At 49.5% G+C, this 27,388-nt stretch overlaps 2 protein-coding genes across 4 annotated transcripts in view; both read left to right on the forward strand.

Moving 5' to 3' along the window:
* Positions 1-10,188, forward strand: part of NCBP3 (nuclear cap binding subunit 3) — a 32,678-nt gene extending 22,490 nt beyond the window's left edge. The window contains exons 8-15 of one of the 3 annotated variants that reach the window (XM_037732699.1): positions 371-470; positions 1,070-1,196; positions 1,308-1,311; positions 3,794-4,103; positions 5,453-5,607; positions 7,211-7,372; positions 8,448-8,610; positions 9,077-10,188. In XM_037732699.1, the coding sequence (XP_037588627.1) occupies positions 371-470; positions 1,070-1,196; positions 1,308-1,311; positions 3,794-4,103; positions 5,453-5,607; positions 7,211-7,372; positions 8,448-8,610; positions 9,077-9,185 (1,130 nt within the window). In that variant the 3' untranslated portion in view covers positions 9,186-10,188. Of the gene's footprint in view, positions 1-370; positions 471-1,069; positions 1,197-1,307; positions 1,312-3,793; positions 4,104-5,452; positions 5,608-7,210; positions 7,373-8,447 lie in introns of all 3 variants that reach the window. The other 2 variants (XM_017512196.2, XM_017512197.2) reach the window with 2 other exon arrangements.
* A 10,357-nt stretch (positions 10,189-20,545) lies between these two features.
* The window catches only part of ITGAE (integrin subunit alpha E), an 83,570-nt gene continuing 76,727 nt past the window's right edge, over positions 20,546-27,388 (forward strand). The window contains exons 1-6 of the mRNA XM_017512160.2: positions 20,546-20,647; positions 20,798-20,958; positions 21,139-21,258; positions 22,858-23,018; positions 23,174-23,300; positions 23,528-23,667. Coding sequence (XP_017367649.1) covers positions 20,546-20,647; positions 20,798-20,958; positions 21,139-21,258; positions 22,858-23,018; positions 23,174-23,300; positions 23,528-23,667 — 811 coding nt within the window. The remainder of the gene's footprint in view (positions 20,648-20,797; positions 20,959-21,138; positions 21,259-22,857; positions 23,019-23,173; positions 23,301-23,527; positions 23,668-27,388) is intronic.

Below are 27,388 nucleotides of genomic sequence, written 5' to 3' on the forward strand. Positions count from 1 at the left end.
CAAAAATGCCATTTTGAGAAAGCCTTTTTGATTCCTGAGTACCTGCAATGACCTAAAGCTGTTTATGCCTCTTGGAACCTTGTGTCTTGTATTGTTTATTTTTATTTCCCCGTTAAGTCATTTGGCTCCAAAACAGCAGTTGTAACCTTGTTTGTCTCTGTATTTGGCTTTATCCCCTCTACACTCAACTGTTGTGGTGGGCATTCAGAGTGTGAATTTGGTAGTGGACTTTTCCTGTTTGTTTGCAAATTGCGCTGATCTGATTCCAGCTATGGAAATCATTAAGAAAAAAAAAAAAACAACAGAAAACATTCAACATTGCCTTCACACTCCCAGGAAATCCTAGGTAACTATTGTAATTAATTTTTAGATGACAAAAAGGAACTTGGAGCAGCCAGAAGAAGTCAGTATTACATGAAATACGGGAATCCAAATTACGGAGGCATGAAAGGAATTCTTAGCAATTCATGGTGAGCCCAAAACCTTAAAATGCAAAAGTATTTAAGTTTTTCTTAATCCTTCAGTTAGTATCCTGTGGTGAAATGTCTAAACCCCGTGTAGACTGGAAGGAGATGAGGGAAGAATTCAAGATTCTGAAATGTGGTAAATGATGGGGAATGCTGAGTTTTAGTTACATTGAAAATATCTCTTTTAGTACCTAACATTCTGTCAGTGTGTAGTTGAAGTGAATTAGTGAGGCCAGATGCAGTGTCCCACGCCTGTAATCCCAGCACTTTGGGAGTCCGAGGCGAATGGATCACTTGAGGTCAGGAGTTCTAGACCAGCCTGGCCAACATGGTGAAACCCTGTCTCTACTCAAAATACAAAAATGGGCCAGGCGTGATGGCGCATACCTGTAGTCCCACCTACTCAGGAGGCTGAGGCAGAAGAATTGCTTCAACTCGGGAGGCGGAGGTTGCAGCGAGCTGAGATAGCCACTGCACTTCAGCCTGGGAGACGGTGAGAGACTCCATCACAAAAAAAAGAAAGAAAGAAAGAAATGGGCTAGTGGATTTCAAGGTCCTTCCTGTTAGTTTTTGATTGTATGCTTATTTTGGCATTCTTGCAGGAAGCGAAGATATCATTCCCGTCGTATTCAGCGGGACGTGATCAAGAAGAGAGCCCTGATTGGGGATGACGTTGGCTTGACGTCGTATAAACATCGGCATTCTGGTAGTTGCCTGCTCAGCTCTTGGGTAGACACATGTTTGGCTCCTGAAATCATATTTTTATTCTTAATACAATCTTTTAAGGTTCCAAACTTTATCATCCTCTCTTCCTTGCCCTCACCCTCTGCCAACATATAGGAAAGTAAGTCAAGTCACAGTTAATTTTAAGTTACCCAAAGAGATCAAATGATTTTATAAAAGCTGTTCTATCAAAAAGGCCAAATGTGACAGAGGGAAAATTAAACCTTTTTTTAGGATCCTAATTTTTCAACTATTAATATCAACAGCTGCATGAAAACAATTTTGTTTTATTTTTAGACAGAGTCTCGCTCTGTCGCCCAGGCTGGAGTGCAGTGGCATGATCTTGGCTCCCTGCAACCTCTGCCTCTTGGGTTCAAGTGATTCTCCTGCCTTAGTCTCCTGAGTAGCTGGGACTACAGGCGTGCACCACCACGCCCAGCTAATTTTTGTATTTTTAGTAGAAATGGGTTTCACCATGTTGGCCAGGCTGGTCTCGATCTGCCCTCCTCGGCCTTGTGATCTGCCCTCCTTGGCCTCTGAAAGTGCTGGGATTACAGGCGTGAGTTAACACGCCCGGCTGGAAACAATTTTTAAAATTATTTTGTCATATAAACTGATGGTATTTTTCTTTTTCTGTAATAAAAATAGGCTGCTGTGTTGAGTGCTTTGTGCTTGTTGGTTTGTGCATGTGAATGCCTCAGAAAAGGGAAATATCAGAAAAGTGGGTTTCTTTCTCCCTTTTTGGTGCTTATTTGTAAAAGAACCATTTTCATTATGTTTTATAATGAATTGTTCTTATTTTGAGCCTAATACGTGGACTCTTCTACATGCATAATAGAACTTGTCAAGTCAGCGTACAGAATCACATACACACACATTGATTGTAATGGGGACAGAAAGGGATAAAGTCTAGACATTTTATTCAATGTGTATATACAACATTGTTTATTTGAGATCTACATATTAATAATATACTTAGGCTGGGAACAGTGGCTCAACCTATAATCCTAGCACTTTGGGAGGCCGAGGCAGGAGGATCACTTGAAACCAGGAGCTTGAGACGAGCCTGGGCAACATAGTGAGACCTTGTCTTTACAAAAGAATAAAAAATTAGCCGGACCAGGCATGGTCTACTTGGGAGGCTGAGATTGCCTGAGCCTGGGAGGTCAAGGCTGCAGTGAGACAAGATGGTGTTACTGTGTCCCAACCTGGGCGACAGAGCAACACCTTGTCTCAAAATAACAACAACAACGACAACAACAATAATAATAATACACATACTTTTCTGTTACACTGTTACGCGTTTCCAGTTTTACTGACTATAAATATTTTCATCATACAGTTTTTATGTACATATTAAGGAAATTAAAAAGGAAGTTGCCCCATTTCTAGTACCCTGTATGATAACTGAGTTCATCTCACATTTTTCCCATTTGTCTATTTTCTTTTTTTTTTTTTTGAGACGGAGTTTCGCTCTTGTTACCCAGGCTGGAGTGCAATGGCACTATCTCGGCTCACCGCAACCTCCGCCTCTCAGGTTCAGGCAATTCTCCTGCCCCAGCCTCCTGAGTCGCTGGGATTACAGGCACGTGCCACCATGTCCAGCTAATTTTTTGTATTTTTAGTAGAGACGGGGTTTCACCGTGTTGACCAGGATGGTCTCGATCTCTTGACCTCGTGATCCACCCGCCTCAGCCTCCCACAGTGCTGGGATTACAGGCTTGAGCCACCGCGCCCGGCCCCATTTGTCTATTTTCATAATAAATAGTTAACTCTTGTGAACGTATAGTTTCTATTCTGCTGCTTTTGTTTATTGTATTTTCCCATTGATTTTCATTATTCATGGGGCTTATGTTCTATAAAGTCACTGTGAATACGGAATTAGCAAGTACTGAATCGTGCATAGCCTCTGGTCACATCATTTTTGTCAGTGGATCAATATGGTACCTTGTTATATGTGTTTCTGTTTAAAGACACCTTATTTAACATTGAACTCATAGCCAGTAGCCCTAAAACTCACGCTGAACACCGCCCATCACAGCCTGGTTGCATCTAGGAGCACCAGGCAGCACTCGAGCAGAACACTGGGGGCAGTTTTAAGCAGTGAAATCACTAGGAGCAAGTGCAGAAGTGTGAAAAATGTGGCTAGCGGCAGACTGAAACAGACACTTGTTTACAGCATGAGATGAAACAAGAAGGCAGAGTGTTGCTTTGTTTGACCTCAGCTGGGAGTGTGCGTGTCTGACTCGGAGCTTTTTGCCATTCTGTACGTGTCAGCAAACGACCACTGAAGCATTGCGAGTGTTGATTTTGGAGTTACAAATAAATTTGGCAAATTTGCAAATACAAAAACTGTTGAATAATGGATCAGTGTATTTTAAGTGACTTTATGATATTTGATTAGGTTGCTACATCATACTTTACCTAGCCATGCTCCTGTTAACAGTATCAGAGTAATGTCCGTCAGCACTATTACAGATTGTGCTCTTATAAAATGTCAGGGATGGGAACCCCGTCTTTAAAAAGGTCACCGATGTAGAGTAGAAAATCATACTTATTAATTTTAGTGCTTTTCCTAATGTTTTCTGATTAAATTTCTTCAGGACTAGTGAATGTGCCTGAGGAACCCATTGAAGAGGAGGAGGAGGAGGAGGAAGAGGAGGAGGAGGAGGAGGAGGAAGACCAGGACATGGATGCAGATGACAGAGTGGTGGTGGAGTACCACGAGGAGCTCCCGGCTCTCAAGCAGTCCCGAGAGCGGAGCGCATCCAGACGGTCCAGTGCCAGCAGCTCGGACTCAGACGAAATGGACTATGATCTGGAACTTAAAATGATTTCCACTCCTTCCCCAAAGAAGAGCATGAAAATGACTATGTATGCTGATGAAGTGGAATCTCAGTTGAAAAACATTAGGTAAAAACTTTGTTTTATCGATGCCAGCTTTTCATTTGATTTTCAATACTAATGTGACTTCTTCTTAATTCCTCCTAATTTTATAATGTCTTTCATCTATTCTGATGTCAGTCCCTTGTAGGAGTTTAATAAACACATCCAGTGTTTCCTCTATATAAGCAGCGATTCTTGTTATAAAAGCTATAAACAATATAGAAAGTGAAAATCACCTGTATTCCCATTCTTTCCTGACAGTAACACTGTTCACAGTTGGGTGGATAACCTTTCAGCTGTGTGTATGTGTGTATGGTACATGGAAAAACTATAGATATATTTGTATGAAAGTATATTTCTTATAAAAATGGGGTTATGCCATTTATAGTTTTGCATTGTGCATTTTTCACTTTATAGACATTGTTATTTTTTCAACTGTATGTAGTCCATTGAAAGTATCATGATTTATTTAACTAATTCCTTTTTGATGGACTTTAGGTTTCTGTTTTCTTACCGTCGCACTAACTAGATAAATTCTTCAAAGTCCAGTTATTATGTAAAACAATATACATGTTTTAAAAGGTGGTAAGTATTGCTAAATTGTTTTCCAGAAGGGTTTTAATCACACACATTACCACTATTACCTACATGCTCACCAGCCTTAGCTATTACCATTCTTTGTACTGTTAGCTAGCTTCATGAACAAAAAAGAATTAGTTATTTCAGTGTGCATGTCTTTGATGACTACTAGGGGTGAGCAGATTCTGTGCGGGCAGAATCCACAATTCAAGGGTTAAAGTCTAGAGATGCTTTATCTCATGTGTTCTCGGTGTGTTTATGGGGAGGAGAAAAGACCATTCAAGCTGATTTGTTTGTATGGCCTTGTTCACACTCTTATTTTTAGTTTTCAGAGAACTTTCTGGTAGAGAATGCCACCGGAACCGTGCTGTTACCTAGCATGGTAGCATATCTTTTTGAAAGAGAAGTCTGCCCTTTAAAGAGAGTGACTGTAGACTACACTGTGTGTTGACTACAGCCAAATCACAGCATGGGTGAGCGGAAGCCCCAGTCTCTTTGTAGGCCTGTACTTAACATCTGTCCCAGGAGAGGGAGACTGGTAGTCTCGTGCTCTGTGATAGCACATACACGTGTGGAAACCACATTCGAAAACCTGCTCACCCAGACCAGGCTCTTTATAGCAGGTAGCTCATGGTTTCCATAAGCAAATAATTGTAAGTTTATGGATTTGTAATGAATGTTGGCCATATTAAATTGAATTTCTTAAATTGTTTCCTCCAAAGCATGAGATTGTTGTTTGGGCCTCGTCTCAGAGCTGAAGTTGGTTAACTGTGCCCTGTCCTACCCCCTTTTTAAAGGAACTCCATGAGGGCAGATAGTGTATCTTCAAGCAATATCAAAAACCGAATTGGTAACAAACCACCACCTGAGAAATTTGCAGATGTCCGACATCTATTAGATGAAAAACGCCAGCACTCGCGTCCACGGCCACCAGTCAGCAACACTAAATCAGGTATTGTTCTTCAGCTGTGTTTCTGGGCTGTATTCTGAGCTCCAGAAAGCAGACTGGGGCAGAGTTGAGTTCTTGGGTAAAATACGCCATTTGTGAACTCATTTCGCTGTCCTGGCTCATCATGTCTAGATTTTGGGCTAGGTGTTGGAATTTCAGGAAATGAAAAGTAATCAGACTTTTGCAAAACTAGTTTTAAATATTTTTATTCCAAATAATTACAGTCGTTCCTTGGTATTTCTGGGGGTTTGTTTCTGGAACTCCCTGTACCCCTACAGATACCAAAATCTGCAGATACCAAAATCCATTGATGCTTAAGTCCCTTAAAGTGACATATTATCTGCCTGTAACCTACACACACCCTCTCAGATACTTTTAAGTCATCTCTAGATTATTTATAATACCTAATACAGTATAAATTCTTATCCTGTATTTCTTTTTGCTGGACTGTTATGTCTTATTTTTTTTTCCCAAATATATTCGATCCGCAGTTGGTTGAATCTGTAGATGTGGAGCCCATGGATGAGTTGCGCCAGCCATATTTTACTCTGTATGACATTGGCATACTTTATATACAAGAATAATGGAAATTAAGCTGGGCGGTTGTCTGAATGGTTAAGAGTTTACACTAGATCATTGGTACGTGCAAACACTCATTCAGCAGGTGTTTAGCCAAACCTGCCATGTGTCTGAGGCAGGGCTGGGTGCTTAGGAGCGTGAGAGGTCTTTGGAGGAGACACACAGCCATTGCCGATCTACTAAGGAGATTGTGAAAGGCTCTTAGAGAAAGTAGCTTTAGAGCGCGGCCGCAGAAGGGCAGCATCTTTGTTGGCAAACCTGATTTTTTTAGATAGGAAGTAACCTGGTCTTAGATCTATGTTAGAAAGATAACTGGAGGGTGCAGTGGGGTGGGGTGGAGAGTTAAATCAGTACCAGGAGCCTGAGCTAGGTCAGCGGAGACAATGGATAAAGAACAGGAAGTCCTGTGAAGGAAGACTCAGGGCTAGGAAGTGCTAGAGGAAGGGGCTCGGGCCTGAGCGAGCAGAGGCCGGGGTGCTGCTCTCCGAGAGAAGTTAGAGATGAGGCCCCAGCACAAGGTCTCGCTGACAAATGTGTTTCGGCTGTTGCCGTCGTTGTTAGAGGGAACGCAAGGGGACAGGCAGACTTCTGAGGGGATGGAGGGAAAAACAAATTTTTATCCTTTGCTTTTGCTGGTTGCCAGTGTCTTTATTGGGAACTACTTATATGTTCACAGATTGTGCCTTCTGCTCTCAGGGAGCTCACAGGATTCTTTTGTTAGCTGAAACTTTTGTAAATTATTTAGTCTGCTTGAATCTGCTAAAAAAAAAAAAAAAAAAGAGATTGTTTCTTCAAAAATTTAGCTCTGGAGCAATCAATTGAAGATTTTCCCCCTGACAGCACCTATGTCCGAATTTTCCTAGGGAAATCCAGACTGATGACAAAGGAAAGATACATAGCAGCCTGCTTGTCAGGCCCTGTGTCCTCACTTAGGGAGAGCTGGTGGCAGATCCTTTAGAGGTCTCAGGCAGATGGTGCCAAGAGTAAGGCACATACACTGTGACTGTTGTACTTTCTCTGCTTTCAGATATACGCCAGCGGTTAGGAAAAAGACCGTATTCTCCAGAAAAGGCTTTTAGTAGTAACCCAGTGGTTCGGAGAGAGCCCTCTTCTGATGTTCATAGCAGGCTAGGCGTTCCCAGGCAAGATATTAAAGGCCTCTACGCCGATACTCGGGAGAGGAAATCAGGTTGGTAACACTTAACATTGATGGGATGGGGAGTTCAGTGAGGGCAGAGGACAGTGGTGTATTGTAGAAATACCTTCTTATCAGAAGGCAAGAAACAGCACATGCCAAACATAAGCGATGATTCCTTTTCCTTTAAGGTCATCATCAGCATCATCAGCATCCCAACAGTAAGGAACGCTTAGAAAATGGAAAAAAAATAGCATGCTCTGGTTCCTTCTGTGTGGCACAGATCCTTTTCAGTACATGTGAGCTATTCCGATCTTTGTCCACATACAAATCCTACTTTTTTCATATAGCATTTCATCATGTCATTTCCCACATTTTATCATCTTATAAATAAAACTTGTAGGCCAGGCACGGTGCCTCATGCCTGTAATCCCAGCACTTTGGGAGGCCGAGGTGGGTGGATCACTTGAGGTCAGGAGTTTGAGACCAGCCTGACCAATGTGGTGAAACCCCGTCTCTACTGAAAATACAGAAGTTAGCCAGGTGTGGTGGTGGGTGCCTGCACTTCAGCCTGGGCAACAGAGCAAGACCCTGTCTCAAAAAACAAAAACAGAAACCACTTTTAACTGCCTTATAATGTGGCTGTCCACAAAATCTAAACACGTATTTCTCCTGTGAAATTTTCATAAAATGTATTTCAAAAATGAATGGATAGTGGGCAGAATTTCTGAAATGTTGCAGTGCAGTAGGCCATTGATTTGTAGAATGTTGGAGCTGGAAGGATCTGGGAATGGCCTACTCCCGGCAGAAAGGATTGGCACACAGGGGCATGTCTCAGCAGGGAAGGGCAGGAGCAGGAGGAAACAGCCTCTCAGGTGATCCCGCGTGTCTGGTGACAGGACTGGCCCCGCACAGTGAGAATCCCCTGCGGAGTCCAGATCCCTCTGTTTGCAGGCAGGGGCTGCCCCCGGGAAATGAGATGACCTTCCCAAGGCTGCACCGTGCTGGCAGGCGCCACAGACTGCTGGTGTTTCCTGCACATCAGGGGTTGACAGTGCCACTGCCCTCTTGGTACTACCCTGGTTCTTAGCGCTGACTGCAAAACTGAAATGTCATGTCATCCAAACAGGTAATTTATGGACTCGCTTAGGATCTGCACCCAAGACCAAAGAAAAGAATACGAAGAAAGGGGATCACAGGCCACCTGGCGCCGAGGAAGACGACTCCGAGCTGCAAAGGGCGTGGGGGGCTCTGATTAAGGAGAAAGAGCAGTCTCGCCAAAAGAAGAGCCGGTTAGATAACTTACCATCTCTCCAGATTGAAGTTAGTCGGGAAAGCAGCTCTGGTTCAGAGGCAGAGTCCTGATGCCCCCGGGGCCTGTGGCAGCTGCCCTAAAGCCTGACATTCGGGCACGGGGTGGGGCGCAGTAGCAACCTCCCCCGCAGGAGCCCAGGAGCCGGCGCCCTCTCGCCCCTGCTCACACAGTCACCCTCAGCTCTTGCTGCTTCGGCAAGGCATCTTAAGAATGTGACACGTTTTCAAGGGCATCTCTATCTCGCTGCAGAGTTGTAGTTCTGGGCCCTCGATTCTTTTCCCACCACCCCACAGGCTTTACCCTTTGAGAAAAAGGCAGCCCTCCAGATTTTGTAGACATTTTTCTTAATATTTTTAACATTGTGTCTTTTAAAAGAAATGTTTTACACAGTTCATCCAAAGAGCAGAGAACTGAACTTCTCACTATTGCCTTGGCCCTGACAGCTGTTACCAGCACCCTTTTCCCAAGAAAAGTCAATTCCCAGGTGCTTATTGGACATCCTTCGAGGGGGAAGATGAGGGAAGCGGCCAGCTCACCCTTCCGGGGCCCTAGTGTGGGGGCGAATCTCATGGACCTGACCTCAGAGGTGCACCAGTGCCGCCAGGTAGATAAGAGACGCAGCATTGATTGTGCTTCCGTTCCACCCTCGGGATTGCTCATGTTACAGGCCTCTTACTTGCTGTCAGCCTGATGTGAAGATCAAGTTCAGTGCTATGGGATTTTTAGGAACAAAAACCTGTGACTTCTGGATTTGGGGTTGATTTTTGTGCTAGGGGTGGGATTATGGGTTAATGTTGAACAATTTATAAGTCTGTATTACGTTTAAAACACGAATGATTTAAAAGTTTAAATTTTTAATTTTTATATGTGGAAATTCTTCCTGTTGGCTAAAGGGGAAGCTCAAGTGGTGTCTCCTTTTGTTCTGTTAAATATATATTCTATTCTTTGGAAGAAGGCAGAGAGGAGTCTTCTTATTTTTAAATGCTCCTAATTGTATAGTCTGTCTGTTGTACATAGAGTTCAGCTTGCGTTTTGGCTACAGCAGGGAAAAAACTCCATCCATCCGAGATGGGGTCCTGTTGTTTATTATCACTCTAGAAGTTATACATTGATATTTATTCTTCCTGTCCCCCAGTTGTGGCACCCGAAGACTTCTTCAAAATTGGCAGATAATAGTTATAAAAATTTTAGTTCGTGTATTTTTAAACTCCTTTCAGATTATTTTTCCATGAGGAGGAGGTAGATTATTTCGTCTTCCTGTCTGCTTTTTGTTTGGTAGTATTTAATTTTGGACTCCTCTGCAGTTTTAGGAAATGGTGTTTGGCCTCGGTTTGCTGGACCATGGGAGGCAGAGACGGTGATAAGCCTGGTCGTGTTTGCGACATCTCAGCTCTTAGCTGCCTGGGCTGTTCTGCACGTGGTGCAGCCGGGATCCTGTCAGCCCTTGCTTGGCTGAGCTACTGGTCACACTGATAGTTGATTACTGTGGCGCGAATGAATGCCGCGCACTGTTGGTGATAAAGGAAGTAAAGGGCTGTAAGATTGGAGAGCTGCAGCTAAAACCCTGTCGCCCCATGTTTTGTTGGTTAACCTGCTTTTCCCCTCTGTTTAGAGAGATGACAGCATATAACCATGATCAGTTTCAGTTTCTTTTCTAGGAAAGAGATGATTCTGGTTTCTCTGCCAGTTGAGACTTAGGCATCTGAGATTCTTCACCTTTTCTTTCCCTGTGAAGCACACGCCTGAGAGCCAGGTTCTTAGGAAAGGCCAGGGTTTGAGGAGTTGGTAGAGTGAGAAGCGCAGAGCCCTGGATGCCCACGCCGGCTCTGCTCCATGGACCTGCGCCTCCGTGTTCCCATTTAGCAGTTGAGCGTGCTGGTACCAGAACTCACGACTTCGTTGGCGCGTCTCAAGGGTGTTTTCCTCTTCCCTAGCTGTGGCGGCAGTGGCTGGCCGGCATTAATTTCTATTGAAGGTGGAGGAAGCATCGAGGAGGTGTCGGAGGGCATGCGTGAGGTGTGGCCAGGTGCTTATTCCCATCCCAGTACAGTCTCTGCTTCTTCCAATGGGGCCAGGATGTCTTGTGGTCATGGTCCCAGCTGCCAGTCTCTGCAGGGTTTGGAATCTGCTCCTTCACAGACTTGCCTTTTGGTTTTCCACCAGCAGTCCAGTTCCATTTGTCCCATGGCCTTTCTGCACTCATCAGTCTCCTTCTGGAGATGAGCAAAGACGTTCTGGAAGGAGGTGGTGTGCAGTCAAAACTGGGTCTTTGCCCTAACCAAGAAAAATGCGCACTTCAGCAGCCTTACAGTTTTCACAGACACGCAGAGAACCCAGAAAGGCAGCTTTAAAGATTGGACTTCTGGGAGCGATTGGCCTTCTTGGCCTCTTAACTCTCCAGCCCACACTCAGTCATGCAGATCTTGCAACATCTTGAGTGTGCCCTGAACGACGAGGCCTTTCCTTTGGCATTTAGGAGGGAGGACGGACAGTCAGCACAGTCCCCTGGCAGGCAGCTTGGCGTGCCTTTATCCTGGACACTCCCCACGCCCGTGGGCGGCACACTTTTTGTGTTCCTCTTAGTCTTCCGTGTAGGAGATTTTAAGTACATCTGTGCTGCTTGATAGTTGCAGTACCTCATTTGTTCCCACTCTCCTCTTTGGAGAGTTGCCAGGTGCCCAGGAGAACTCGTGGCGCCCACGACAGGATGCAGTCTTCTCCTCTGGCCCCTCGTAGTCTGGTCCTGTGACTCCCTCCCACAGTTCAGCCACTGTCCTTTCCAGCTCCATTTGTGTAGCAGCCCGTCACTGCTCTCTGCCCTGCCTCCATCCTGCCTCCATTCTGCATGCTGCAGCCAGGACAAACCCTTGTTACCAGCTTAATTTAGAGGTAATCTGCATACAGTTCAGTTATTTGCAGTGTACACTTCAGTGACTTTGAGTGTATTTACAGACTGGTGGCCCAGCACTGTCATCAACTTGAAAACATTGATGTCACCCAAAGGAACCCTGAGTGCATTAGCAGCACTCCCCATCCCTCCCCGTTAGCCTCTGGCCGCCGCTGCTCTTTCTCTCTCTGGATCTGCTGTTCCGGACAGTTCACGTAAACGGAATCCACCATGTGTCTATCTGTGACTGGCTTCTTAACATATTTTTGAGGTTCATCCATGTCATAGCGTATATCATTATTTCATTTTTTAAAATTGCCAAATAATAGTTCATTTTATGAGCACACCACATTTGTTTTTATTCATTCATCGGTCAACAGGCCTTTGAGTTGTTTCTACTTTTGGGCTATATATATGTATGTATTTTTTTTTTTTTTTTTTTTTTTGAGATGGAGTTTCACTCTCATTACCCAGGCTGGAGTGCAATGGCATGATCTTGGCTCACCGCATGCTCTGCCTCTTGGGATTAAGCAATTCTCCTGCCTTAGCCTCCAGAGTAGCTGGGATTACAGGCATGTGTCACCACGCCAGCTAATTTTTTGTATATTTAGTAGAGACAGGGTTTCACCATGTTGGTCAGGCTGGTCTTGAACTCCTGATCTCAGGTGATCCACCTGCCTCAGTGCTGGGATGACAGGCATGAACCACCACACCTGGCCCTACTTTTTGGCTACTATGAATAATGTTGCTATGAACATTCCCATACAAATTTTTGCACCGAAGAGTGTTCTCACTCCTTTTGGGTGCATACCTAGGAGTGGAATTGCTGGGATATGCAGCAATCTTTAACCTTTTGAGGAACCACCGGGCAGTTTTTCAACAGCTGTATCACTTTCCATTCCCACTAGCAATGTAAGAGGGTTCTAGTTTCTCCACATCTTCCCTGACCCTCATTATTTTCTGATGTGAGGTGGTATCTCGTTGTAGTTTTTAAATTTTTTTCTTTTTAAAATATGTTTTGTACCGATGGGGCCTCGTTATGTTGACCAGGCTGGTCTCACACTCCTGGCCTCAAGTGATCCTCCTGCCTCAGCCTTCCAAAGTGCTGGGGTTCCAGGCATGAGCCGCCACTCCTGGCCCTCATTGTGGTTTTGATTTGGATTTCCCTAGTGGCTAATGGTGTTGGGCATCTTTTCACATACTTCAGGATGAACTTGCTTAAATATAAATCTGATTCTGTTATGCCTCTACTTGAAACCTTTTCAAAGCTTCACCATTACCCTGAGAATAAATTCCAAACTTCTGATCGCATGAGCCCAGGAATTTGAGGCTGCAGCGATCAAGCCACTGTACTCCAGCCTGGGCACTGTACTCCAGAGCAAGACCCTGTCTCGAAAATACATACATAAGCAAATTCCACCCTTTTGAAATAGCTCTTCATACGGCCTGTCAGGGCCTATCCTCTGGCGGTGTTTCTGGCCTGTTCCCCCTCCCCTGCCCTCTGCTCGCTAGCTCCCTGCCTGCATCTTGACCTCACTAGCCCCACAGACTGTGCACGGTGTTGTTTCTACCTCCAGCCACATACTCCCCCAGGCCTCTCACCTCCCGCCTCAGTCTTGCCCTTCCCCTCACCCTCAAGATCTTGGGGGCCCTTCTAGGAGGCGATCCCCAACTTCCAGAGCCAGGGTGTAGGCCACTTCTGTGTGTCCCATGGTACTGCCACAAAGAGTCTTGGCTCTCTCCGGGATTCAGTTACAAGGTCAATGCCTAAGATAAAAATGGAATGGAATGAAAATTCCTCTTAGAAATCGATGGAGGACGCCATGTTGAAGGCCAGCATCTTAAGGTCCCATATCGTCATTTCTTGCCCATATGGGAACAGATCACTGTTTCTGTGGTTGAGTACTAGGTAAAGTGATTGCCCTGTAGTTAGGGCCGTGTTGTGCAAAAGTCACTTGTTTTTGGTGTCAGAACCACATTTAGGCGAGTAGGTCACTTTTGGGGAGCATGGGAACTGGGGCAGGCCACAGGAGCAGCAGAGACATGAGCTTGCCTGGGCCCCACTCCTGTCTGTGCGCATGGAGGGAAAAAGGGGCCAGCGGAATGGCCCAAACAACTTATTTGTTTTTCTTTTTTTAAAGCTTTTTCAGACAAATACTATTGTGTTTAAGTGAAATGTGTGTATAATGCCAACTCGCTGTACCCCACAACCCAGCACATCTCTACAGTGGACTGTAATTTTTGTTTTGCTAGACTGTAAGCTCCGTGAGGGCAGGGACCATGTCTGCTTGTTCACCAGGGTTTCCCCACTGCCTACCACCACGCCTGGCATCGAGCAGGTCTTCTGTAAAGATGGAATGAATTTGTAAACCCTCCGGCCTCAGGAACGGCTCCATCCTCTGAGGCTCTGGGGCCCTCTGACGGGCTAGTTATTTTTCTGCCGTGTACATGCAGTGCTTTATTCTCGTGTTTTATGTTCTTTTCTAGCCTGTAAGCAAGCTCCTAATGAGCAGGTTTCTTTGTGGTATTATCTCTGTATCCTTGCATCGGGCCAGCCCAGAGGAAGTAGTGCTTCGAACGTGTTTGGTAAATGAATGAATTGTGGTAACCCAGCCCAGCTCTGGCATCGTTATCTGCAGGCTAGTCTAAATCTAGATGAAACCCCCAGATTGGAAAAATGGAAGATTATTCAAAGGTACATATGCTTGCATGAGAAAAAAAAATTTTCATTAAATAGACCTGAGTAAACTTCAGATTTTGATGATCTGGCCATGTCGGCTTCAGTGTTGACCAGGGAATCATGCAGATAAGCCAGAATATCTTTTAGAAAAGCATTCCTCTGTCCCACTGTAGAAGCAGAGGAAGCTGGCAGGCGGGTGATCGGCCCCAAAGAAGGACTGTGGAGCCAGGTTGTAGCCCGTGGTCCTCTTGCTGAGGAACATGACAGCAGTCCTGAGCAGGTGAAGAGAGCAGAACTCACTCCCGCAGTGGCTATTTTGCCAAAAGCAGCATTCCTCAAACTTCTCATTTGAAGCATTAAGTTACAGTGAGACGCTAACACGCACTTTAGATTCAATTCCAAACTTGCTGGGAAGCCTACAGCAAATCATGGCTTCCCAGGTTAATTAGTTGCTACACAAGTAAGTTTGATAGGTAAGTACAGTAATTGCTTTTAAACCTTATAATAACAGGAAGTAAATTAGAAGTTAAACCAATTTTTTCTTTTATGAACTAAGAGAAGAGAATGCTTTTGATACTGAGAATTGCACACTTGCAATAAGGCAGATTGTTACTGCATAACCAGGCCCACAATAAATATCTAGAACTTTTCTTAAATGTTTATAAAATAAATCTTAGAAGAAAAAAATATTGTAGCTTTTTTTTTTTTCAACGAAACGCTGAACATTTCACAGAACTCTGTTCCTGGGAGTGGCTAGGGAAATGCTGCCTCCAAAAGCCTGTTTTGAGCAGTTGTGAGGCATTGAAGTGGAATTTTGCCGTGCTATAAATAAAACTCTAGCATAGAGGTGGTGTTTCACCTGCCGCAGTCAGTACCTGCCTCAGGATTCGTATCTGTTCATTTGAGCAATTCCAAGAGCCCTCTCTGGATAACCAGATTCTTAAATAGTTGAGACTTTGTGTTATCTTAAATTATCACCCTCACCTCTGGGCCAGTGTAGTTAGTGAGGTCGAGAGGCCTACACCATTGGCAGAAGAGAATTCTCGGGCTGAGCGCGGTGACTCACACCTGTCATCCCAGCACTTCGGGAGACCGAGGCGGGCAGAGCACCTGAGGTCAGGAGTTCCAGACCAGCCTGGCCAACATGGTGAAACCCTGTCTCTACTAAAAAAAATTAGCTGGGCATGGTGGCTCATGCCTGTAGTCCCAGCTACTCAGGAGGCTGAGACAGGAGAATTACTTGAACCCTGGAGGTGGGGGTTGCAGTGAGCCGAGATTTCACCGTTGCACTCCAGCCTGGGTGACAGAGTGAGATTCCATCTCAAAAAAAAAAAAAAAAAAAGAATTCTCGCCTTCCTGTCCCTCCCTGGGGTTTCTGTGGTAGTGTTCAATCCTGTGATGTGGCCGTCTTCTCCTCAGAGGGCCTGTGAGAGGCAGGCAGCAGCTTTGGCTCAGGCAGAATGCCTGTTGGGGAAAGTCACATGGGATGGCGGCGGGGGCTGGCGCCCTGGGGACTCCTGCGCCACGTACTCAGTTGGAAGGACTGAGCAAGTCCCCTCACCTCTCTGGGCCTCAGCGTCCCTGTGTGTGAAATGAAGGGCTCAGCTGGGATGAGCCCCAGCTTCCTTCTAATGCCAGTGTGTGTTCAGGGCCTGTGCTGTCCTCTCCAGGGAGCGTCAGGGGTGTGGGCCAGACAGTAGGAAAGAAGTAGGGGCTTGTCAGCAAGACAGCCAAGCCTCGAAGGAGCCTTGGTCCCTGCATCCAGTGCAGCCCTCCCCTCACAGCCCCAAGGACAAGAGAGCCCACCCCTTGCTCTCTCCCTGTCCCATCACTCCTCAGCCCCTCACAGGTCTGAGGTCCAGAAGCCAACAATCAGGATGCTAGCATGGTGGGCACCCTCTTGCTTGTCTTGCTCAATTAGGCTTTCCTTGGTGTGTGCACGTGGCCCTTGTCAGGTCCCCCCAATCTTCTTGGATTATGACCTCACTCAACCTAATGACTTCCTTTTTTTTTTAAAGACAGGGTTTCACCATGTTGGTCAGGCTGGTCTTGAACTCCCGACTTCAGGTGATCCGCCTGCCTTGGCCTCCAAAGTGCTTGAATTACAGGCATGAGCCACCACGCCCAGCCCCTAATGACTTCCTAAAAGCTGTATCTCCAAGAACAGCCACACTGGGGTTAGGGCTTCAACAGATGAATTTGGAGGGCGTTTACAGTTCAGTCCACAGCACCTAATAATGTGGGGATCCCAGCCTGTATTTCTGGAATGAAGTCTCTGCTTTTTTAAAGTTTATACACCACCTGGCCAGGAGTTCAAGACCAGCCTGGCCAACATGGTGAAACCCCAACTCTACTAAAAATACAAAAATTAGCTGAGTGTGGTGGTACGCGCGTGTAGTCCCAGCTACTTGGTAGGCTGAGGCAGGAGAATTGCTTGAACCCGGGAGGTGGAGGTTGCAGTGAGCCAAGATCGCACCATTGTACTCCAGCCTGGACGACAGAGCAAGACTCCATCTTAAAAACAAAAACAAAAAAGTCTACACACCAATAGACCTGAAGGCAGGAGAGTTTGTGATGGTTCAGAGTCCTGATTCTGGAGGAAACAGACCTGTTTTTGGGTCCCAGCTCTGCTCCTTACTGGCTGTGTGGCCTCTCTGGGAGACAGCATCCCCCTCATTTGTGAAGTCGGGTTGAACTTACAGGTGGCTGAGAGACTCAGGCGAGGGCTGGCATGTGAGGCCTTGGCACTGAGCGGGCACTCTTATGGAGCGCTCAATCAGAGGCTGTGATCACCACTGCTCTGCAGCCCTAGGCTCTGATCTCAGCAATGTCCTTACTCTTCCTGAGTCAGTCTTTCTGGGGTCCTAAGACTCAGAAGGCAAGTGAGGGAATAGAACCATCTCCTGCCTCTGAAGGCTGTGGCCAGCCTCTGTCCACTGGCACGAGGGGATGCCCTCAGTGAAGATAGCAGGCAGCCCTTTCTTTCCTTTTTTTTTTGGAGATGAAGTCTTGCTCGGTCATCCAGGCTGGAGTGTGGTGGCACAATCTTGGCTTACTGCAACCTCCACTCCCAGGTTCAAGCAATTCTCCTGCCTCAGCCTTCTGAAGCTGGGACTACAGGCGCTCACCACCACGCCTGGCTAATTTTTAGTAGAGAACGGGGTTTCACCATGTTGCCCAGGCTGGTCTCAAACTCCTGAGCTCAAGCAGTCCTCCCACCTCAGCCTCTCAAAGTGCTGGGATCACAGGCACGAGCCACCACGCCCACCTGCAGGCCGCCCTTTCACCTTGCACCGGGCCCATCTCCTTCATCCCTGAACATTTTGCAACTTTTTTTTTTAAGAGACAGAGTCACTCTGTGTTGTCTGGATTAGACTCAAACTCCTGGGCTCCAGCTTTTCCAAGTAATTTGAGCCTCTCAAGTAACTGTGACTGTGCGTGCACACAGCTGGACCTGGCGATGTTTTATACGCTTCATTCTTTCTGGTATCAAAGGGAAGAAGAAAAGCTTTTTTTTTTTATTATTAAAAAATAAAATAAAACTTTAGGCCAGGCATGGTGGCTCATGCCTGTAATCCCAGCACTTTGGGAGGTCGAAGTGGGTAGATCACCTGCAGGAGTTCGAGACCAGCCTGACCAACATGGTGAAACCCCGTCTCTACTAAACATACAAAATTATTAGTACAGGCATGGCGGCAGGTGCCTGTAGTCCCAGCTACTCAGGAGGCTGAGGCAGGAGAATCACTTGAACCCAGGCGGTGGAGGCTTCATTGAGCTGAGATGGCGCCATTGCACTCCAGCCTGGGTGGCAGAGTCAGACTCCGTCTCAAACAAAAAAACTTTATTTTGAAATAATTTCAAAATTACAGCAGTTTCAAGAGTACGACGAAGAACATTTTGCCAAAATTTTTTTCTTTCATTTGTTCCCTCCTCTCCTCCCTCGCCCCGTTCCCTTCCAGTCCTCTCTGAGCGTGAACAACCATGAAGGGTGATTTGCATATGTCATTGCACGTTTACCCATAAGGTGTTAATGGACATTTCCTAAGAGCAGGGGCGTCCTCTCAGTGGCCATGGTACAGCTCTCAAATTCAGGAAATGTGCTTAAATCCTTCTCCTGTGATAAAAATAAAACAAAAATAAAATTTAAAAAGGAAATGTGCAGTATTCTCCCATCAGTCCAAAAGCTGTGAGTTTGTAGTTCATGTTTCAAATCTGCCAACTGTCCCTATAATGAGTTTGAAACCCATTGTTCTGGTCCAGGATCCCTCGAGGACCAGGCCCTGTCGCGAGTTCCCTGAAGCCCCCTGTGATCTGGAGCAGGTCCTCAGCCTTGCTTTGTCTTTCATGACATTCATGTTTGGAAGAGTACAGTCCAGTTTCTGTTGTAGAATGTTCCTCAGGTTGGTCCGGGAGCGTTTGTGTCCAACGAGTTGGGAAATGACATTCACCTCTTTTGGTGATGTGTGTATTTGCCAAACCCCCAGCCTTGTGCTAGGTGTGTTACTCAGCCAACCCGGCCCCTGACCTTGGCAGTGTAGTTTGGGTTTGTGGGGAAAGCAGGCACCGTCAGGCGGGCGTTACGGACCCCTCTGTGTCTCATGGCCAGAGGCACTGACGCTTAGGTAAATACAGGGATGGATGCAGGGCGAGTCAGCATTCTAGAAGTCTGCAAAGGTACAGAAATGGCCCTGCTCCCTCTCCAGCATTTGGCCGTCAGCTTTGCCTGGCTTCCCGAGGCACCGTGAAATTCACACTCCAGTCTTCTCTTGGAAATCTCGAGGGAGCTGAGGCCTGGGTTCTAGCCCTGCCCTCCCCAGGAATCTGCTCTGTGGCTGGGAGAGGAGGCCCCTGTGGCTCTCCCAAGTGCCCTTGGAACGAAGAATGCATTGAGGGGAGAGTCACAGAGCTCTGAGGGGCACGGGGAGACAGGCCTGGGCCACAGGCTCCGATCCCGCCTGGGACGAGGGTAAACAGAACTCGGATGGTTTCATCATGACCTGGCAGAACAACCATCAGACCCGGATTTTTGCTTTTTCAATCGTTTAACTTCTGTTTCATACAGGATGAAAAATGGTCAACTGTCATCTTAAATAACCGAGCAAGATCTAGTAGCCATGAGCGCTTTGTGAGACCAAAGCAGACAAGGCAAAAGTGTTTGGAGTGCCGTCGGATCGTCACAAAACCTTAGCCAACAAGCTTTCAGTGAGACACAAAATAACGTGGATTTTTATCTAGCAATGAAGTCAGCACCACTGTCCATTCTGTGTTAACACACTAACATTTCAGAGTTCCCTCCCTGGGGCTGCAGACATCCATGTGAGAGACACTTGAATGCCCTGTTGTTATAATTAATTTAAATTAAATAAAACTTAAAATTCAGCTGTCCGTTGTTCTGGTGACATTTGGAGGGTCTCGTACCATACGTGGCTCGTGGGCACCGTCCTGGACCATGTCTGTGGAGAACAGTGCCATCCCTGCGGGGAGTTGTGTTTCACAGCGCCGCCCGGCACGTCCGGCAGGCAGGGGACAGATTTCCTTCCACACACGGCACAGATCTCACCGACCCTGAAGTCAGCCCTTAAATATGCTGCAAACTGTCAACGGCGTGTTCTCTGGAATGCCAGGATGGATCAGAGGTATGCTAGATTTACAGAATTTGACTTCTTCCGTTATCCTGGTGACTCAGAGCCCTGTTAAATCAGTTTCAGCATCAGGCTGCGTCCTGGTTTTAAAGAGAACAAAGGCAGCAAAGTTGAATCGCAGTGATTTCGCTCAGTGCCCTGGGTCTCTCCACTCACCTGGCTCCCCGAAACCCCAGGGCCTCGAGCATGGGCTCCTACCGGAGCCCAGTTTTGGCTGGGTGGGGGGCACTTCCCATGGGAGGGGGACCCCTATCTCAATGCTGAGGCAGGCACTCCCGAGGACGCTGGGCTGAGCTGTCTGGGGGCAGGTTCTGAGGCAGGCCAGGAGACGGACTCAGCTGGATGATACAGACGGCAAGCTGGATTCATGTTGCCCCCGCACCTCCCGCATCTGCTGAGGACACCCAGAATTGTGGCCCTGGGCCAAACCTCAGCTCCCCATCCCGTGAAAGTGTGGGTCACAGCGTGGGTGATAGAGCGGGGCTGCCAGTGCCCCCTAAGCTTCTGCTGTGGGTCCAGCCCACAACTGAGGAAGCCACACACAGCTGTGCCGGAGTGTCTCTATTTGATTGAGAGTGCCTGTCTGCTGTGGGTCCTTGCTGTCCCCGCCTTCTGGCCTCCTGGCTGAGGGAAGCTGAGTGGGCCAAAGCCCCTGTTCAGTGTTCGCCTCGGCTCCCACACGGCTGCCGCTGCTCCAGCTGCGATGTGGTTCTTCCACACTCTGCTCTGCGTGGCCAGTAAGTCCTCTCACCCGCTCCTTGGGGGGCTGCAGAGCACAGCTGTGACTGTCTTTCTGTCTGATGGGGTTAGAGAGTGGGAGCCCCTCTGGGGAAGTGCTCTTGCTCCGTGGGTCAGAGCCACAGGCTTGTTGGGAAGGGCGGCTGAGGCTTTGTGTTGACAGTGCTGGGAGCCGGGGCTTCAGGCTCCAGGCTCTGCCACTCTGTTCCCCCTCCAGCCGCTGAGGCCCTTTCCCCGTGGCACCCACGTGGGGCAGGTCCTTGGATCTGAGTGTGGAGCCTGCGCCTGGCAGAGCTCCCTTCTGTTACAGCTCAGGGGTTGGGCTGATGAGGGTGAGGACCCTGTGAGAGACTGGGGCAGGTGTCTGCACGGTCGAGGGTGAGTGTGGGCCAGCGGAGCCTGCTTCCTGTGTTGTTAAGCCCAGGGTGAAAACTGGCATGTGGGGTGTGGGAAGGCACTTCTGCTGCCTGCGGGGGGGTGGTCCCCTTTTGGCCTTTAAGTATCCTGCGGAAGCCTCTTTGGGCAAGCCAAGCCATGAGCCCTTTCGCTGGCCCCCAGGGATGAGACAGCGTGGTCAGCTGAGCCCCTGGAGGCCGTTCAGATCAAGCCGGAGCCCAGGGTGGTGCTGCCTAGAGGCCAAGGCAGACTTCCCATGGGTCTGCTGTCCCCGCTCAGGAGGTTGGCAGGAGAACTGGATGGGCGTCAACCATATGTGGGTGAAAAGTTCCTGGTAGCCGAGTTCTCCCCAGGAGATGGGCTGAGGCTGTGCTGGGAGGGGACTCAAGATTAGCATTCCACATGGGGCCAGATCGCCCAGGAAGCAGGCTGGAATGTGTGGGGCACCAGCAAGGCCCACGTTTTGGGGCACATTTTAATATTTTATTTTATTTTTTTATTGTTTGAGATGGAGTCTCACTCTGTCGCCCAGTCTGGAGTGCAATGGCATGATCTCAGCTCACTGCAACCTATACCTCCCCAGTTCAAGCGATTCTCCTGCGTCAGCCTCCTGAGTAGCTGGGATTACAGGCACCTGCCACCATACCCAGCTAATTTTTTGCATTTTTAGTAGAGACAGAGTTTCACCCAGTTGGCCAGGCTGGTGTCAAACTCCTGACCTCGTGATCCACCCGCCTCAGCCTCCCAAAGTGCTGGGATTACAGGTGTGAGCCACCACTCCTGGCCTCCATTTTATTTTATTCTTTGAGACAGAATCTCACTCTGTTGCCCAGGCTGGAGTGCAGTGGTGCAATCTTGGCTCACTGCAACCTCCGCCTCCCGGGTTCAAGCAATTCTCCTGTCTTAGCCTTCCAAGTAGCTGGGATTACAGGTGCGTGCCACCGTGCCTGGCTAATTTTTGTATTTTTAGTGGAGACAGGGTTTCACCACATTGGTCAGACTAGTCTCGAACTCCTGACCTCAGGCGATCCACCCGCCATGGCCTCCCAAAGTGCTGGGATTACTTTCAGGAGTGAGCCACTGCACCCAGCCTAATATTTTATATTTCAAAAACATCAGAATAGTCACCACGGAAAGGTCAACAGTTTGTTGAACTTGCTTTCATCTTACAATTTAGACTTCTCTGTTTTTAGTTCTGTGTGGGGTGTAGAGAGTGTCTCCCTCTTTTTATGGCTTGTGGCTTTGATCTCCCATTACCAAGAATATCTGGGGCAGACGCTTAGATGAGACTCTCGTCCGCCCTCTCCCAGTTCAGAGGAGGTGACTGAGGCACAGAGCCGGCAGTGACTACCCAGGCTTGCAGGCAGCTGGCCATAGAGCCTGGGCTCAGGCCCAGGCCTCTGCTCCGCCTCCCAGCTCCACAATACTCCTGAGGCCTGGGACTTGAACCCTGATGTCACAGTGGGCTCCTGCTCCTTTGTCTCCTGCGGCCTCAGGGACCACCACCCATCACCTCAGTGCCTTTTCCGGCAGGTAGCATTGATGAAACCCCTAGTGAGACCCAGGCCCCTCCCAAGCTGATGGGAGCCGAGAGCAAGCCACAGCCGACTTGGCAGGAGGCCGCTTAGCCCACTGCCCAGCTCAGCTGCAGGAAGGGGTCGGGAGCGGGGCCCAGCAGCTCCAGTGTGGGCAGCAGAAATGAAGCTGCTGCAGTTCTGCTCCACGCAGTGAGGTCCTGAGACTGGGATGGGCTGGCCCGGGAGACTCCTGGGGGACATGAGGTGGCGTTGAGTCTGAGAAGGAAAATGGCCAGGAGTTGCTGGGAAGGAAGAACCCCCTCAGACCGTGACCCCAGGCCCGCACCCTGAATCCTGTGCCCAGCCGGAGCTTCAAAGGCTGGAGAGAATCCGGGACTGTTCCTGACCTGGCCCTGACCTTCCAGCCTTCGCAGGCCACCCACTCTGGTGATGTCTACTTCTTGTTGGCTTGTGGGAGCAGATGGAGTAATATTGATCGTCTAAGGGAGATTTTAGAAGAGTCTGGTACAGATAGACAGACACTGAAACCCTGGAACTGCCCACACCCTGGCCACCAGCTCCATCATGCCTGTCACCATGTGGCCTGCCCCCCCGAGTCAGCCTTCACCTCTGACTCACTCTGCAGCCGCATCGACTCACTTCTCCATCTTGGGTCTCAGAGGTTGTGTCTGTACCCTTGCATGAAGAGGCCAGTATAGTCATCCTGCAAAGCCTCACAGGGGAGAAGAAGAAGGAACCAGAAGTCCAGGGCACACTCTTGTCGGTGGCACGCACCGCCCCAGGCCGGTGTGTCATAGAAGACCTCAGTCCTTGTGGAGTGGGGTCTGGGGCATCTGAGGTGGGCTCTGAAGGATGGGGAGGTCCTTGGCTGGCAGGGAGCAGAGGAACCTTCTGTGCAGGGGGAACAGGAGGGACGAAGCCCTGGGGTATGAGGAGTCTGGTCTTCAGGAAGATGGAGGCATGTGCGGGTGGGAGCAGAAGGCTCTCTGCTCTGGCGTTGCTTTCCCTTCCAGCCCCACCCCAAATCGGGACATGCTGGGCGCTGGAGGTGTGGGCAGAGGCAAGGCCACCCCTGTCCTGGCCCCTGATGTGAAGAGGGGGCAGGTTGTGCACACAGTCACCTCCCCAGCCCCGGCAGGGCCTCACAACATGGGTAGGGAAGGGGCATTCCAGGCAGAGGCACAGCCCGCGCAAAGGTGAAATGCCAGAGGAGCGCAGTGTTAGTAGGAGCGCCGGGTGGGGAGCGTGGGCCGGCTGGGAGCCCCACGTCTCTGCCTTTCTCTGGGAGGTCCGCTGGCGTGGGGCAGGTGTGGTGTGAATGGAGGAATGTGGGCGTCCAGGCCGGAGAGGCCCGTGGTGGAAGTGGTGAGGAATGTGGGGGCCTGAGTGCCGGCCTGGGGGAGCCTGGAGTTCCTGCTGAGGACAGCGGGGAGCCACAGAAGGTCTTAGGCAGGGTGGCGACAGACTTATATGTTGTGTGTTAGGTGGAATCTGGGAGAGAGAGGAGGCAGAGAGGCCCATGAGGAGGCTGCTGCCCTCGTCCCAGCTGCGGGTGTTGGGGACGGCAGACATGGGGAGGAGGAGATGCTCATGAGAAACGTTTAGTTTCCTGGCCGGATGCAATGGCTCACACCTGTAATCCCTGCGCTTTGGGAGGCTGAGGCAGGCAGATCACTTGGGGTCAGGAGTTTAAGACCAGCCTGGTCAACATGGTGAAACCCCGTCTCTCCTAAAAATACAAAAATTAGCTGGGTATGGTGGCGGGCACCTGTAATCTCAGCTACTCGGGAGGCTGAGGCAGGAGAATTGCTTGAACCCAGGAGGCAGAGGCTGCAGTGAGCCGAAGTCACGCCACTGCACTCCAGCCTGGGTGACAGAGCAAGACTCCATCTCAAAAAAAAAAAAAAGAAAAGAAAAAAGGTTTGGTTTGCAGCACACAGTAGGGCTTAAGGCCTGCTGGCCGTTCTTGTTATTCGGGAGCTGAAGGGTGAGGGAGCGAGATGGGCTGAGCTGCCTGCGCGGTTCAGATGGCGTTGATGAGCCTCACGTAGAAGACCACAGTGGGGTCTGAGGCTGGGTGGTCCTGCGCAGGCGCTCTGCGGATGGCTCCGAGGCACGGTCCTCCCACCAGGCTCTGCTGGGCATTCTGGGCGTCAGGACCCCTGCCTCTAGTCCCACTTCCGCAGCCAGCTCCTGGTGTCCCTGTGGTCAAATCATGCCCCAGGGGCCTCAGTTTCCTAAATTGGGGATAGCGGTACTTATCACACTGTGAGAACGGGGACTGAAGTTGCCCGGTGCACTGTGCAGGGCTGTGGGGAGGCGGCGGTGGCTGGCAGGATGGGGGAGGACCTCAGTGTGACTCAGCAGCCCTACGTGGCTGGGGCAGCTTGGAGAGGTGGTCCTGTGGGTGGCGTGGTAGCAGACACGGATGCAGCTGTGTCTGTAAGTCTGACAGCACGCGAGGGGGCTTGGGAGGGAGGGCCAGCCCTTGCCTGTGGGTTATAACTCTCCCACCTCAGCCTCCACGTGCTGAGCTGCCTGCGGCAGACCTGGGGCTGGTGTTGCCCCATTTGATCTGCACAGCCCCGTGTCCCAGAGAGGACATGGACGTGAGGTGCCGAGCCCAGCGTCCCTCAGGGACTCTGAGGCAGTGAGGATCTGAACTCAAGACCACCCAGCTAGATGATGCTGTTTTCTGAGTCTTGGTGGGAAATGCAACAGGAGGTGGCTTCCTGATGTAGGTGCAGCTCAGACAAAGATGAACTGGCAGGGCCTAGGGCGAGTCCAGTCCACGGGAGCAAGCTGAGCCATGCCTAGAAGACCTGGGCACCAGCTGGCTCTCAGGGAAAGCCCAGCAAATACAGTGACCTCCCCCACTACACACACACACACACACACACACACACACACACACAGTTTCTCATGCCATCCTGCCTCCTCAGCAGGTTCTTGCTGACCTAGTTACCAGCCCTCTAAAGCAGAACTCTGCCTCAGCTCAGTGAGCTGCCAGCAGAGCCGGGAGCTGTGCCCAGCAGGAGCAGTGCCCAGCTTCTCCAGGCCGTTTGTGACCCTGCCCTCTCTCTGTCACCAACCCCTCAGTGCCTCCCGCTTTTACTGAAGGCTTTGGAATCCGGCACAAACACAGAATCTGAACCCCAGACAGAAACATTCCATCTTCTGATGGGCCACGTGCAAACGGCTCCCCTCCCCGAGCCTCAGCGCCCAGCGTGGTGCCTGGGGGACGGCAGGTGCTCGGGAGAGTGGAGCCCTGTTAAACAACACCCCTCTGCTGAACAAAATGAACACGGGTGGGGTGGCGAGGAAAGGGAACACCTGGCCCACTCTGACACCTTTGAGCACCTCTTCTGGGCCTGGCTCTGTGCCGAGCTGGGCTTTGTGGCCGGGGGTGTCGGGCGTGACTCAGATCACATCACGGTGTGGCGGGGATACACTCAGCCACAGATCACTCAGATGCAGACAGGATTTGGTCAGAGCCAGACAGAGACCACAGGATGCCGAGGGGCTCAGGGACCCGGGAGGTACTCTGACTGAGCGTCTAAATTGCCTTCTGGCTCCTGGCTGGCTGAGCAGGGCCACAAAAGATGGGCTTTGCAGACGGAGGTGGAGAGCGGTGAGGCAGGCCTTGGGGCTGGAGGCAGGGGCGTGCGGAGAGTGCGCTGGGCAGAGCAGGAGGTGCCACAGAGGCCCAGGAGAGGAGACAGCTTTTCTCTGTGGTCTCCGATCGTATCTTTTTTTTTTTTTTTGGAGACAGAGTTTTGCTCCTGTTGCCCAGGCTGGAGTGCAATTGCACTATCTCAGCTCATGGCAACCTCCACCTCCCAGGTTCAAGCGATTCTCCTGCCTCAGCCTCCTGAGTAGCTTGGGACTGCAGGTGCCCACCACCACTTTCAGCTAATTTTGTATTTTTAGTAGAGACGGGGTTTCACCATGTTGGTCAAGCTAGTCTCGAACTCCCGACCTCAGGTGATCCACCTGCCTCGGCCTCCCAAAGTGCTGGGATTACAGGCGTGAGCCCCCGCACCCGGCCTTCCAATCGCGCCTTTCAGTTACACAGACGGTGAAAACGGGGGAAGAAGACGCCCACTCACCCCTTGTAACATGTTGGCAGTCCGCACTTTTTTGTTCTCCCTCAGGCAGTTTGCTGACCTGTTTTTCCCCAGCCTGGCTGACCAAGACGCACACAGCTCAACATGACGTGGGCCCAGGGGCTGGAGCCCAGACTCCCTGTGTCTCTGCTCTGGATTCATGGGGGAGCAGAAGGGACAATCATCTTCCCTGCCTGGGGGTCTTGGCCTGGAACCTCTGAGTCTGTGTCGCTGCAAGCAGTGACCCTCCCAGCACCTACCAAGTGTAGGCCATTGTGCCAGGCGCTGAGATAATGTGCGATAGAGGCAGGTGCAGTGCGTGCCCTCATGGGGCTCACTGGTGGCAGGGGCCAGTCACAGGCAGTAAGGAAACAGGGGAGGCCGAGCACAGTGCCTCACACCTGTAATCCCAGCACTTTCGGAGGTCAGGACTGGAGGATCACGTGAGCCCAGGAGTTTGAGTCCAGCCTGGGCAACATAGGAAGACTCCCATCTCTACAAAAAAAATATTTTTTTTTTTAAATGAGGATGAAGAGGAAGCCAGGAGATAGGCTGAGGGCAGAGGACTCCAGGCAAGGGCAGGGCTCTGTACAAAGGTATACTTGGGGGATCAGGAAGGGCTCCAGTGCTCCCGTCAGATTCTCAGTGGGGGCCGGGCGTGGTGGCTCGCACATGTAATCCCAGCTACTTGGGAGGCTGAAGCAGGAGAATCGCCTGAACTGGGAGGCGGAGGTTGCGGTGAGCCAAGATTATGCCACTGCACTCCAG

The sequence above is a fragment of the Cebus imitator genome, unplaced genomic scaffold (assembly GCF_001604975.1).
Source record: "Cebus imitator isolate Cc_AM_T3 unplaced genomic scaffold, Cebus_imitator-1.0 Scaffold464, whole genome shotgun sequence".
NCBI lineage: Eukaryota > Metazoa > Chordata > Mammalia > Primates > Cebidae > Cebus > Cebus imitator.